Source organism: Anomaloglossus baeobatrachus, chromosome 7 (genome assembly GCF_048569485.1).
Source record: "Anomaloglossus baeobatrachus isolate aAnoBae1 chromosome 7, aAnoBae1.hap1, whole genome shotgun sequence".
NCBI lineage: Eukaryota > Metazoa > Chordata > Amphibia > Anura > Aromobatidae > Anomaloglossus > Anomaloglossus baeobatrachus.
Genome location: NC_134359.1, coordinates 7,300,219 through 7,313,888, shown reverse-complemented (window position 1 = coordinate 7,313,888; position 13,670 = coordinate 7,300,219). Strand labels below are relative to the sequence as shown.

At 53.0% G+C, this 13,670-nt stretch overlaps 1 protein-coding gene across 1 annotated transcript; it reads left to right on the top strand.

Moving 5' to 3' along the window:
- The first annotated feature begins 3,302 nt into the window (after window positions 1-3,302).
- LOC142245786 (CD151 antigen-like) lies at window positions 3,303-7,776 on the top strand. Its single transcript, XM_075318749.1, has 6 exons — window positions 3,303-3,487; window positions 3,775-3,849; window positions 3,991-4,086; window positions 5,135-5,284; window positions 6,731-6,814; window positions 7,711-7,776. Exons 1-6 carry the CDS (start codon window positions 3,341-3,343, stop codon window positions 7,774-7,776), a joined length of 618 nt encoding a protein of 205 aa, XP_075174864.1. The 5' UTR covers window positions 3,303-3,340.
- Window positions 7,777-13,670: the final 5,894 nt, after the last annotated feature.

Sequence of the window (13,670 nt, the reverse complement as noted above, 5' to 3'; positions counted from 1 at the left end):
ACCGGCGCTGAATCCAGAAACATTTTATTCACCGATTCAACTACAACGTGAACGGTTGGATCCTGGCTCCGGCCAGAAGGGGGCGCTCAGCGCTATACAGGGAATGTATGTAGAAGGGATGGATGTGCACAGCGCCCCCTGGTGGGGTTTATCATTTACTGCAGATGAAATACAGAAGGTTAGGGAAGACATAACAGATAAATCCCAGTTCACACCACGTAATGTGATGGATCAATGTCAATTTGTGATCAGAAGAGTCAGAAGAAGATCCAGGGCGAGATCCACGACAAATCCACGGCGAGATCCGTGACAAATCCACGGCGAGATCCGTGACAAATCCACGGCGAGATCCGTGATAAATCCACGGCGAGATCTGTGACAAATCCACGGCGAGATCCGTGACAAATCCACGGCGAGATCTGTGACAAATCTACGGCGAGATTCGTGACAAATCCACGGCGAGGTCTGGTTTTTGTGTTATTTTTTGTGCTTCTGTCTCTTTCTATCCAGAAGCTGCGGGGTTAATTTGCAGCTGATTAGTTGATTGCTGCCTCGTTAGGGCTCCTGGTCCTGCAGCCTCCAGTAAGTGTCAGCTCCTCAGACAAGGCGGCCGCAGAGATGAAGCCGGAGGCGCAGGACAATGTGGTGTGTGTGAAGGCCGGGCTGCTCTGCGTCATCCTCTTCTACTGGGTGAGGGGCTCATCTGGGGCGGCTGTACAGGGGGTGTACTCACTAACCGTCACCTACACTGATACACTGTAACAAAATCCCAGTGTGAGAGTTCTGTGCTGCGTCCTGTTGTAGCAGGCCTCGCCGGTTTCTCAGGATCGCCCCTTCAGGCCGGGATCCCTCCAGTCATCATCCGATAGAGCGGATCCAGTTGAATCCTTTGGCAAAAAATTTCTGCAAACAACTTTTTTTTTTTTTTTTTTTTGTCAATTTTGAAAAAATGTATTTTTACAGGATCTGGTTTTATAACATTCGAGTCTACGGAGGACGGATCCGTCACTGCTCGGCCTCTGCTTTTCTTTCATTTGAAAAGGATCCGTATTTTGCTCACTGGATCAGTTTATAATGGATCTCTGCGGGATGGATCCATTTTTCATAGAAATCAAAGTGTGCAAGAAAAAAAACAAAACAAAATTTTATATCTATATATATATATATATATATATATATATATATATATATATATATCTCTATCCATATCTCTATCCCGCTGAAATCAGTTCACTGGACAAAAAGGTTGTGTGCAGAGATCACTGCTGGATCCACTCTAACGGAAGATTGGACGGGGCCCTTCACCTCCTCCTGCGGGTGACACGAGCCATCTGCAAGTCTACTAGGGTCTGCCCGTCCCTCCCGCCCACCGGTCCCTGCGCCGGTCCCGTCCGCCATTCTCCCGCCCGTCGCTCCCTCTGTCCGCCATTCTCCCATCCGTCGCTCCCTCCGTCCGTCCATCATTCTCCCGTCCGTCCATCCGCCATTCTCTCGTCCGTCGCTCCCTTCGTCCGTCCGCCATTCTCTCGTCCGTCGCTCCCTTCGTCCGTCCGCCATTCTCCCATCCGTCGCTCCCTCCGTCCGTCCATCATTCTCCCGTCCGTCCATCTGCCATTCTCTCGTCCGTCACTCACTCCGCCCGTCATTCTCTCGTCCGTCGCTCCCTCCGCCCGCCATTCTCCCATCCGTCACTCCCTCCGCCCGCCATTCTCTCTCGTCCGTCGCTCCGTCCGTCCATCCATCCGCCTGCTATTCTCTCGTCCATCGCTCCCTCCATCCGTCCGCCATTCTCTCGTCCGTCGCTCCCTCCGTCCGTCCATCCGCCCGTCATTCTCTCGTCCGTCGCGCCATCCGCCCGTCATTCTCTCGTCCGTCGCGCCATCCGCCCGTCATTCTCTCGTCCGTCGCTCCCTCCATCCGTCCATCATTCTCCTGTTCGTCCGTCCGCCATTCTCCTGTCCGTCCGCCATTCTCCCATCCGTCACTCCCTCCGCCCGCCATTCTCTCGTCCATTGCTCCCTCCATCTGTCCATCATTCTCCTGTCCGTCCGTCCGCCATTCTCTCGTCCGTCGCTCCCTTCGTCCGTCCGCCATTCTCCCATCGGTCACTCCCTTCGTCCGCCATTCTCTCGTCCGTCGCTCCCTTCGTCCGTCCATCATTCTCCTGTCCGTCCGTCCGCCATTCTCTCGTCCGTCGCTCCCTTCGTCCGTCCATCATTCTCCTGTCCGTCCGTCCGCCATTCTCTCGTCCGTCGCTCCCTTCGTCCGTCCATCATTCTCCTGTCCGTCCGTCCGCCATTCTCTCGTCCGTCGCTCCCTTCGTCCGTCCATCATTCTCCTGTCCGTCCGTCCGCCATTCTCTCGTCCGTCGCTCCCTTCGTCCGTCCATCATTCTCCCGTCCGTCTATCCGCCATTCTCTCGTCCGTCGCTCCGTCCATCCGTCCGCCATTCTCTCGTCCGTCGCTCCCTTCGTCCGTCCATCATTCTCCTGTCCGTCCGTCCGCCATTCTCTCGTCCGTCGCTCCCTTCGTCCGTCCATCATTCTCCCGTCCGTCTATCCGCCATTCTCTCGTCCGTCGCTCCGTCCATCCGTCCGCCATTCTCTCGTCCGTCGCTCCCTTCGTCCGTCCGCCATTCTCCCATCCGTCACTCCCTCCGCCCGCCATTCTCTCGTCCGTCGCTCCCTCCGTCCGTCCATCCGCCCGCCATTCTCTCGTCCGTCGCTCCCTCCGCCCGCCATTCTCCCGTCCGTCACTCCCTCCGCCCGCCATTCTCCCGTCCGTCACTCCCTCCGCCCGCCATTCTCTCGTCCATTGCTCCCTCCGCCCGCCATTCTCCCATCCGTCACTCCCTCCGCCCGCCATTCTCTCGTCCATCGCTCCCTCCATCCGTCCATCATTCTCCTGTCCGTCCGTCATTCTCTCCTCCGTCGCTCCCTTCGTCCGTCCGCCATTCTCCCATCCGTCACTCCCTCTGCCCGCCATTCTCTCGTCCGTCGCTCCGTCCGTCACTCCTCCTCCGCGCCATTCTCTCGTCCATCGCTCCCTCCATCCGTCCATCATTCTCCTGTCCGTTCGTCCGCCATTCTCTCATCCGTCGCTCCCTTCGTCCGTCCGCCATTCTCTCGTCCGTCGCTCCCTTCGTCCGTCCGCCATTCTCTCGTCCGTCGCTCCCTTCGTCCGTCCGCCATTCTCCCATCCGTCACTCCCTCCGCCCGCCATTCTCTCGTCCGTCGCTCCGTCCGTCCGTCCATCATTCTCCTGTCCGTCTGTCCACCATTCTCCTGTCCTCCGTCAGGTGACCGGCGTGGCGCTGATCTGTCTCGGAGCCTCGGTACAGATGAAGCTGTCGGACGTCTCCATCGTGGTCGCGGAGACCTCGTCCGGGGCCCCCATGGTCCTGACTATCGTGGGGATGATCATCTTCTTCCTCTCCGGTTTTGGGGCTATGGCTGTGATCAAAGAAAACAACCTCCTGATAAAAATCGTAAGTTCCCATAAGTCATTCTCCTGCCTTACTCCAGAGCTGCACTCATTATTCTGCTGGAATAATACTGGAAACAGTCAGCAAGCTTGTACACAAAACACTATTGACCCCAATGGCCACATCAGATGAGACCACGTCTGGTGTAGAGGCGCCTTCCCAGAGAAGCTCTGAGCAGGGAATGCTGGGAGATCTCAGCTCTGGAGGTGCAGAATAGTGAGTGCAGCGCGGTGTGGCGGGGCTCTCGTGGTTTTCCGTCTTTGGCGCGGTCAGGTGACCTCTCCTCTCAGTTCACAGGGATTATGCTTCTGGTGTTCGCCGCTGAGATCGTAGTCGGGTTGTCGGCCTATTCCTACAGAGACACGGTGAGTGGCGGCCATAGACATGGAGCGACTGCAGAGCCGCCTGTATAGGGGTGCTCCTGTATAGGGGTGCGCCCGCTATGGGCCAGACACACAAGGGTTAACAATATTGGGAAACGTCTTATAATAATCCGTCTATTCCAGCTTCACCGAAGCCTCCAGAGCCGATTTCTGAAGGTGATGAACAAGTACGGGGCGGAGAAGCAGATCACCCGCGGGGTGGACGGGGTGCAGCAGGGGGTGAGTGACCCCCGGAGAGCTCCCGCTGGGTGGACTGGGTGCAGCAGGGGTAGAGTGACCCCGGAGAGCTCCCGGGGGGTGGAAGGGGTGCAGCAGGGGGTGAGTGACCCCGGAGAGCGCCCGCGGGGTGGAAGGGGTGCAGCAGGGGGTGAGTGACCCCGGAGAGTGCCCGCGGGGTGGACGGGGGTGCAGCAGGGGGTGAGTGACCCCGGAGAGCGCCCGCGGGGTGGACGGGGGTGCAGCAGGGGGTGAGTGACCCCGGAGAGCGCCCGCAGGGTGGACTGGGTGCAGCAGGGGGTGAGTGACCCAGGAAAGCTCCCGGGGAGTGGACGGGATGCTGCAGGGGGTGGGTGACCCTGGAGAGCTCCCGGGAGGTGGACGGGGTGCAGCAGGGGGTGAGTAACCCCGGAGAGCGCCCGCGGGGTGGACGGGGGTGCAGCAAGGGGTGAGTGACCCCGGAGAGCGCCCGCAGGGTGGACGGGGTGCAGCAGGGGGTGAGTGACCCAGGAGAGCTCCCGGGGGGGTGGACTGGGTGCAGCAGGGGGTGAGTGACCCCAGAGAGCGCCCGCGGGGTGGACTGGGTGCAGCAGGGGGTGAGTGACCCAGGAGAGCTCCCGGGGAGTGGACGGGGTGCAGCAGGGGGTGAGTGACCCAGGAGAGCTCCTGGGGGGGTGGACTGGGTGCAGCAGGGGGTGAGTGACCCCGGAGAGTGCCCGCGGGGTGGATGGGGTGCAGCAGGGGGTGTGTGACCCAGGAGAGCTCCCGGGGAGTGGACTGGGTGCAGTAGGGTGTGAGTGACCCAGAAGAGCGCCCGCGGGGTGGACGGGGTGCAGCAGGGGGTGAGTAACCCAGGAGAGCTCCTGGGGGGGTGGACTGGGTGCAGCAGGGGGTGAGTGACCCCGGAGAGTGCCCGCGGGGTGGACGGGGGTGCAGCAGGGGGTGAGTGACCCTGTATGGGTGAAGGGCTTATATAGCGAGTGTGTGGTGTATTATACGTGGTGCCCCTCGTGTGCTCACTGACGGGTCTCCTGTATCCCCCTTCCTGTAGTTCCAGTGCTGTGGAGCGCAGAACTTCACGGACTGGTTCAATGTCTCTTCTGGGATGTACGACTCCTCTGTCCCCAGCAGCTGCTGCCGGACCCCCCGGGAGAAGTGCGGAGAGGACGCCCTGGGGCGCAGCGAGAGCCTGTACCAAGAGGTATGGAGACCCCCATGACTGTGCAGACAGGGAGCCCCCGTAGTCGGGTCATCTGATCAGAATCCTGTATAGACAATCCCGTGCTGACACATTGTCACAAACCTTCAGATATGACTGGTGCTGGGTCACTCGTAGTTTCCGGCTTCTGATCACGTCCAATGAATGGAGGAGCGCAGTTTACACTCAGTCTTGGAAATGAGGAAGAATTGATAGAAAGTTGCAAAATGTCTTTAAAAAGGCAAAAAATCCCCTGGTTATAATCCATGGATGCGGCCCCAGTCCTACTCCGAGCCACATCCACAGAGAGAACACGGACCGCTGCTGCCGATCGTCCCCAAAATCCAAACACACCGGACTCTGCTGCATCTGGAGATGTAGAAATGTGTTTTGCATCAGGACAGAAATCTGCAGCCCGAGACTGTGCCGCCCCTGCACCGGGAAGGGGGGGGGGGTGGGTGGACTGTGCCGCCCCTGCACCGGGAAGGGGGGGGGGGGGTGGGTGGACTGTGCCGCCCCTGCACCGGGAAGGGGGGGGGGGGGGTAGAGGGGGAGTGGGTGGACTGTGCCTCCCCTGCACCGGGGGACAGTGGTGGTGGGGGGGGTGCCGCCCGAGGGTTCTGTTTTCAGCCCACGTCTGCAGGGTGATGCTGCTGTAATAATGAGCCTAATGCACAGCGCTGTCGGGACGCCATTTGTGCCCGCTCCTCGCTTCTGAAACCGGGATGTGGGGAAAAGTAGGAACTTGGGCGCCGTCGCTATAGTATAAAATCCGCAGAAAAGCCATCGGCAGAGCAGCCCCAAAAAGAGAAATGACCGCAAACTGCAGGAAAATACCGGGGGGACAAAGAGGCGGCGGGCACTCACCTGAAGATTAGTTACTTGGTTTGTGGTGTGTGGTTTTTTTCTCTCTCCTTCAGGTTTTGGAAGCTCCTGGAGGGAGGAGGGGTCGTCCCTTGTAGGACGCGGCTCCTGATGGACGGTGACGACAGGAAAATAAACGCTTCGCTCTATTTGAGGCCATGTTCACATGTTGCGTTTTTGCAGTGTTTTGGGTTTTTTTGTGGTTTCTGGCAAAGTTTAAATAAAGTTACTTTTATTCATACAAAAAAAATGCAGCAGCCGCGGGGGGTTCTTTTTGCTGCTTTTTTTCACCATTGAAAGCAAAAGCCGTTTTTCCATTTCAGTCAATGAAAAAGAAATCAGCGGTGTGCGCGAGATGTGCGCGAGGTTATTTGCATAAAACAAAACAAAAACGCAACGTATGAACAAAGCCGAGATCTGTTCAGGAAACAAGCGCTCTCCCCAGCGGGCGGATCCTGAGCGGATTGCGCCTCGGTGTGCACGTGCCCTATGGGGAAGCGGCATAGTCTTGGTGCAGCTTTAGCAGTGACCGGAGTGTGGGCTCTCGGGCCCCGGAGTCACCGCAGGACGCTGTTTATCTCGCAGGGCTGCGTGCTGAAGATGAAGATGTGGATATCCGAACACTTTGACGTGATTGGCGCCGTGGGCATCGGTCTGGGCTTCACACAGGTAATGCCAGCCACCTCTGTTCTTCACACCGCCTCTCTTGCCCTCTTCTCTTTGCGCTGCCTCTCTTTTGTCCTCTTCTCTTCGCGCCGCCTCTCTTTTGTCCTTTTCTCTTCGCGCCGCCTCTCTTGTCCTCTTCTACTCTTTGCGCCGCCTCTCTTGTCCTCTTCTACTCTTTGCGCCGCCTCTCTTGTCCTCTTCTACTCTTTGCGCCGCCTCTCTTGTCCTCTTCTACTCTTTGCGCCGCCTCTCTTGTCCTCTTCTACTCTTTGCACCGCCTCTCTTGTCCTCTTCTTCTCTTTTGCGCCGCCTCTCTCTTGTCCTCTTCTTTGCACCGCCTCTCTCTTGTCCTCTTCTTCTCTTTGCGCCGCCTCTCTTGTCCTCTTCTTCTCTTTGCGCCGCCTCTCTTGTCCTCTTCTTCTCTTTGCGCCGCCTCTCTCTTGTCCTCTTCTTCTCTTTGCGCCGCCTCTCTCTTGTCCTCTTCTTCTCTTTTGCGCCGCCTCTCTCTTGTCCTCTTCTCTTTGCGCCGCCTCTCTTGTCCTCTTCTTCTCTTTGCGTCGCCTCTCTCTTGTCCTCTTCTTCTCTTTGCGTCGCCTCTCTCTTGTCCTCTTCTTTGCACCGCCTCTCTCTTGTCCTCTTCTTCTCTTTGCGCCGCCTCTCTTGTCCTCTTCTTCTCTTTGCGTCGCCTCTCTCTTGTCCTCTTCTTCTCTTTGCGTCGCCTCTCTCTTGTCCTCTTCTTTGCACCGCCCCTCTCTTGTCCTCTTCTTCTCTTTGCGCCGCCTCTCTCTTGTCCTCTTCTTTGCACCGCCTCTCTCTTGTCCTCTTCTCTTTGCACCGCCTCGCTTCTTACCTCTCTGATCCGCTGTGTTTTCTCCTGACTTTGTGTTTTTCTCCTCCAGATCCTCGGGATTCTCTTCTCCTGTTTACTTGTGAAGATGCTTCAGGACAACTACGTGTCCATGTGAGGAGGGAGGTCTCCTGTGAATATTGCTGTGCGGAGGTTGGGGGTCCGTGTTCTCCTCGGGGGTCCGTGTTCTCGTGTCACTTACTTGTTACTTAATAAACTATTCTGTGTGATCCCTGTGCTGCTGTTATTTCATTCTTGTCATCTGGATCAGTCTCTGCCATCTTAAGAGGTCCTTGTGCGGCAGAGCGCGTTTCGGAGTCTGAGCTCCATCATCAGAAGAGACAAACATATTCCAGACGCAATCACTATAGCTCCAAATCTAGAGCTCAGGACCTGCAGAGCATTGCAGCTATGATAGAAAGAGGTCAGGACCTGCAGAGCATCGCAGCTATGATAGAAAGGGGTCAGGACCTGCAGAGCATTGCAGCTATGATAGGGGCAGGACCTGCAGAGCATCACAGCTTAGATAGGTCAGGACACGCAGAGCATCGCAGCTATGATGGAAAGAGGTCAGGACATGCAGAGCATCGCAGCTATGATAGAAAGAGCTCAGGACCTGCAGAGCATCACAGCTTAGATAGCTCAGGACCTGCAGAGCATCACAGCTTAGATAGCTCAGGACCTGCAGAGCATCGCAGCTATGATAGAAAGGGGTCAGGACCTGCAGAGCATCACAGCTATGATAGAAAGGGGTCAGGACCTGCAGAGCATCACAGCTATGATAGAAAGAGGTCAGGATATGCAGAGCATCACAGCTATGATAGGGGTCAGCACCTGCAGAGCATCGCTCCATGTTGTGTATGAGCCTCCAGCATACATCTGAGCTGGGTCTCGGAGCGGTGACAGTCGGTGGTTGCTCGGATGATTCACACTCCCCCGTCCCCTCGAGTTAGTGGGGTACATGAGTGTCTCATATGAGAGAAGAGACTGCATCAGGCTGTTCTGGGAAGATGATCAGACGCAGGCAGCGTGTGGGGCTGACGTCCTGCCCTCTGGAGGCCTCCTCAGTGACACCCTGTGCACACTGCGGTTTTTGATGCGGTTTTTTTTTTCTTTTTTCTGCATGCCTCTCCTGAAGCCAGCAAAGCCTATGAGATTTAGGATTTTTTGTGCACATGGTGTTTGTTTTTTCAATGTGGTTTTGGTGCAGAAAAGATCTGCAGCATGTCAATTATTGGTCCGGTTTAGCAGCATTGTTTACTCATTGACATCAATGTTGTGAGGAAAAATGCTGCAAAACTGCAGGTGCGTTCACACTGAGTTTTATTGGTCTGTTTTGCAGCGGTTTTTGATTGTCAGCACAGGTCATGTAGACAGCGATGGGCTGCCACCCTCAGCTGCCTGCTATCACCTTGGCAATTAAACATTCAGGGAAGCACGTTTATGGTTTTAGTTCTTTTTAATTTATAAAATAAAAACTTGTGTTCCGCCCTATTTTTGTTGCCAGCCAAGGTAAAACCAGGCAGCTGGGGGCTGGCATTTTCAGCGTGGCAGGGCCCATGGTCATCTAGAACATGTGCCAAATCTGGCACTTACCCAGCTCTTCCTGGTGCGGTGGCAAGTGGGCAATAAAGGGGTTAATGTCAGCTGTAAATTAACAGCTGGTATCAAGCCCTGCTGTTAGTAATGTAGAGGCGTCTATTAGATACCAGACATTACTAACCCGTGAATGAAATCACTCCCCAAATCTCAAGTTAACAATTTTAATAAAAAAAAAAATAATCCCGGGGCGACCGTCTACTCTGGAGCCTCTTCTGTTACTGAGGCTTCAGAGATAACTCGGGGTTAACTCCCTCTGCCGATGACGTCAGATTGGACCCCCATACTGGCGCTGCTAGTCACGTCACCGGTCGTGAGAAATGACCGGCAGTGACCCAGCAACAGCGAGGAGCATCCCTGGCACCAGGGAGTAAAGGGGAATCCCTATTCTCTTTCCCAGTGACATAAATGTTATTCTTTCTAATCTATTTACCTACCATCTACCGAGCTTTAGTGACATACCGTATTTTTCGGACTAGAAGATGCACCCGACCATAAGACGCACCCTGGTTTTAGAAGAGGAAAATAAAATTTTAAGCAAAAAATGTGGTCATGACACACTTACGGGGCGAGGATCTGCTGCTGACACTATTATGGGGGTAATGTCCCCAAATTCTCTACTAAGGTACCCCATCCTGGTAATGATCCTCCTACCTTGTGTGTGTGTGTGTATATGTATATATATATATATATACAGTTAGGTCCAGAAATCTTTGGCCAGTGACACAATTTTGGCGAGTTGGGCTCTGCATGCCACCACATTGGATATGAAATGAAACCTCTACAACAGAATTCAAGTGCAGATTGTAACGTTTAATTTGAAGGTTTGAACAAAAATATCTGATAGAAATTGTAGGAATTGTCACATTTCTTTACAAACACTCCACATTTTAGGAGGTCAAAAGTAATTGGACAAATAAACCAAACCCAAACAAAATATTTTTATTTTCAATATTTTGTTGCGAATCCTTTGGAGGCAATCACTGCCTTAAGTCTGGAACCCATGGACATCACCAAACGCTGGGTTTCCTCCTTCTTAATGCTTTGCCAGGCCTTTACAGCCGCAGCCTTCAGGTCTTGCTTGTTTCTGGGTCTTTCCGTCTTAAGTCTGGATTTGAGCAAGTGAAATGCATGCTCAATTGGGTTAAGATCTGGTGATTGACTTGGCCATTGCAGAATGTTCCACTTTTTTGCACTCATGAACTCCTGGGTAGCTTTGGCTGTATGCTTGGGGTCATTGTCCATCTGTACTATGAAGCGCCGTCCGATCAACTTTGCGGCATTTGGCTGAATCTGGGCTGAAAGTATATCCCGGTACACTTCAGAATTCATCCGGCTACTCTTGTCTGCTGTTATGTCATCAATAAACACAAGTGACCCAGTGCCATTGAAAGCCATGCATGCCCATGCCATCACGTTGCCTCCACCATGTTTTACAGAGGATGTGGTGTGCCTTGGATCATGTGCCGTTCCCTTTCTTCTCCAGTCTTTTTTCTTCCCATCATTCTGGTACAGGTTGATCTTTGTCTCATCTGTCCATAGAATACTTTTCCAGAACTGAGCTGGCTTCATGAGGTGTTTTTCAGCAACTGTAACTCTGGCCTGTCTATTTTTGGAATTGATGAATGGTTTGCATCTAGATGTGAACCCTTTGTATTTACTTTCATGGAGTCTTCTCTTTACTGGTGACTTAGAGACAGATACACCTACTTCACTGAGAGTGTTCTGGACTTCAGTTGATGTTGTGAACAGGTTCTTCTTCACCAAAGAAAGTATGCGGCGATCATCCACCACTGTTGTCATCCGTGGACGCCCAGGCCTTTTTGAGTTCCCAAGCTCACCAGTCAATTCCTTTTTTCTCAGAATGTACCCGACTGTTGATTTTGCTACTCCAAGCATGTCTGCTATCTCTCTGATGGATTTTTTCTTTTTTTTCAGCCTCAGGATGTTCTGCTTCACCTCAATTGAGAGTTCCTTAGACCGCATGTTGTCTGGTCACAGCAACAGCTTCCAAATGCAAAACCACACACCTGTAATCAACCCCAGACCTTTTAACTACTTCATTGATTACAGGTTAACAAGGGAGAAGCCTTCAGAGTTAATTGCAGCCCTTAGAGTCCCTTGTCCAATTACTTTTGGTCCCTTGAAAAAGAGGAGGCTATGCATTACAGAGCTATGATTCCTAAACCCTTTCTCCGATTTGGATGTGAAAACTCTCATATTGCAGCTGGGAGTGTGGACTTTCAGCCCATATTATATATATAATTGTATTTCTGAACATGTTTTTGTAAACAGCTAAAATAACAAAACTTGTGTCACTGTCCAAATATTTCTGGACCTAACTGTATATATATATATATATATATATTGTCCCTCATCCTGGTATAGCCCCATCCTGCTATATGCCATCATCCTGCTCATATACCCCCATCCTGCTCATATGCCCCCATCCTGCTATATGTCATCATCCTGCTCATATATCCCCATCCAGCTATATACCCCCATCCTGCTATATGCCATCAGCCATCATCCTGCTCATATACCCCCATCCTGCTATATACCCCCATCCTGCTATTTGCCATCATCCTGCTCATATGCCCCCATCCTGCTATATGCCATCATCCTGCTATATGCCATCATCCTGCTCATATGCCCTCATCCTGCTATATGCCATCATCCTGCTCATATGCCCCCATCCTGCTCATATGCCCCCATCCTGCTCATATACCCACATCCTGCTCATATACCCCCATCCTACTATATGCCATCATCCTGCTCATATGCCCCCATCCTGCTATATATCCCCATCCTGCTATATGCCATCATCCTGCTATATGCCCCCATCCTGCTATATGCCATCATCCTGCTCATATGCCCCCATCCTGCTCACATGCCCCCATCCTGCTCATATGCCCCCATCCTGCTATATGCCATCATCCTGCTCATATACCCCCATCCTGCTATATATCCCCATCCTGCTATATGCCATCATCCTGCTCATATGCCATCATCCTGCTCATATACCCCCATCCTGCTCTTATGCCCCCATCCTGCTCATATGCCCCCATCCTGCTCATATACCCCCATCCTGCTATATGCCATCATCGTGCTCATATACCCCCATCTTGCTATATGCCATCATCCTGCTATATGCCCCCATCCTGCTATATGCCCCCATCCTGCTATATGCCCCCATCCTGCTATATGCCATCATCCTGCTATATGCCCCCATCCTGCTATATGCCATCATCCTGCTATATGCCCCCATCCTGCTATATGCCCCCATCCTGCTATATGCCATCATCCTGCTCATATGCCCCCATCCTCCTCATATGCCCCCATCCTGCTCATATGCCCCCATCCTGCTCATATACCCCCATCCTGCTCATATACCCCCATCCTGCTATATGCCATCATCCTGCTATATGCCCCCATCCTGCTATATGCCCCTATCCTGCTATATGCCATCATCCTGCTATATGCCCCCATCCTGCTATATGCCCCCATCCTGCTATATACCATCATCCTGCTATATGCCATCATCCTGCTCATATACCCCCATCCTGTTATATGCCCCCATCCTGCTCATATGCCCCCATCCTGCTATATGCCATCATCCTGCTCATATACCCCCATCCTGCTATATGCCATCATCCTGCTATATGCCATCATCGTGCTCATATACCCCCATCCTGCTATATGCCATCATCCTGCTCATATACCCCCATCCAGCTATATGTCATCATCCTGCTCATATATCCCCATCCAGCTATATACCCCCATCCTGCTATATGCCATCATCCTGCTCATATACACCCATTCTGTTATATGCCCCCATCCTGCTATATGCCATCATCCTGCTATATGCCATCATCCTGCTCATATACCCCCATCCTGCTATATGCCATCATCCTGCTATATGCCATCATCGTGCTCATATACCCCCATCCTGCTATATGCCATCATCCTGCTATATGCCATCATCCTGCTCATATACCCCCATCCAGCTATATGTCATCATCCTGCTCATATATCCCCATCCAGCTATATACCCCCATCCTGCTATATGCCATCATCCTGCTCATATACACCCATTCTGTTATATGCCCCCATCCTGCTATATGCCCCCATCCTGCTATATGCCATCATCCTGCTATATGCCATCATCCTGCTCATATGCCCCCATCATGCTATATGCCATCATCCTGCTCATATGCCCCCATCCTGCTCATATGCCTCCATCCTGCTCATATGCCCCCATCCTGCTCATATACCCCCATCCTGCTCATATACCCCCATCCTACTATATGCCATCATCCTGCTCATATGCCCCCATCCTGCTATATATCCCCATCCTGCTATATGCCATCATCCTGCTCATATACCCCCATCCTGCTATATATCCCCATCCTG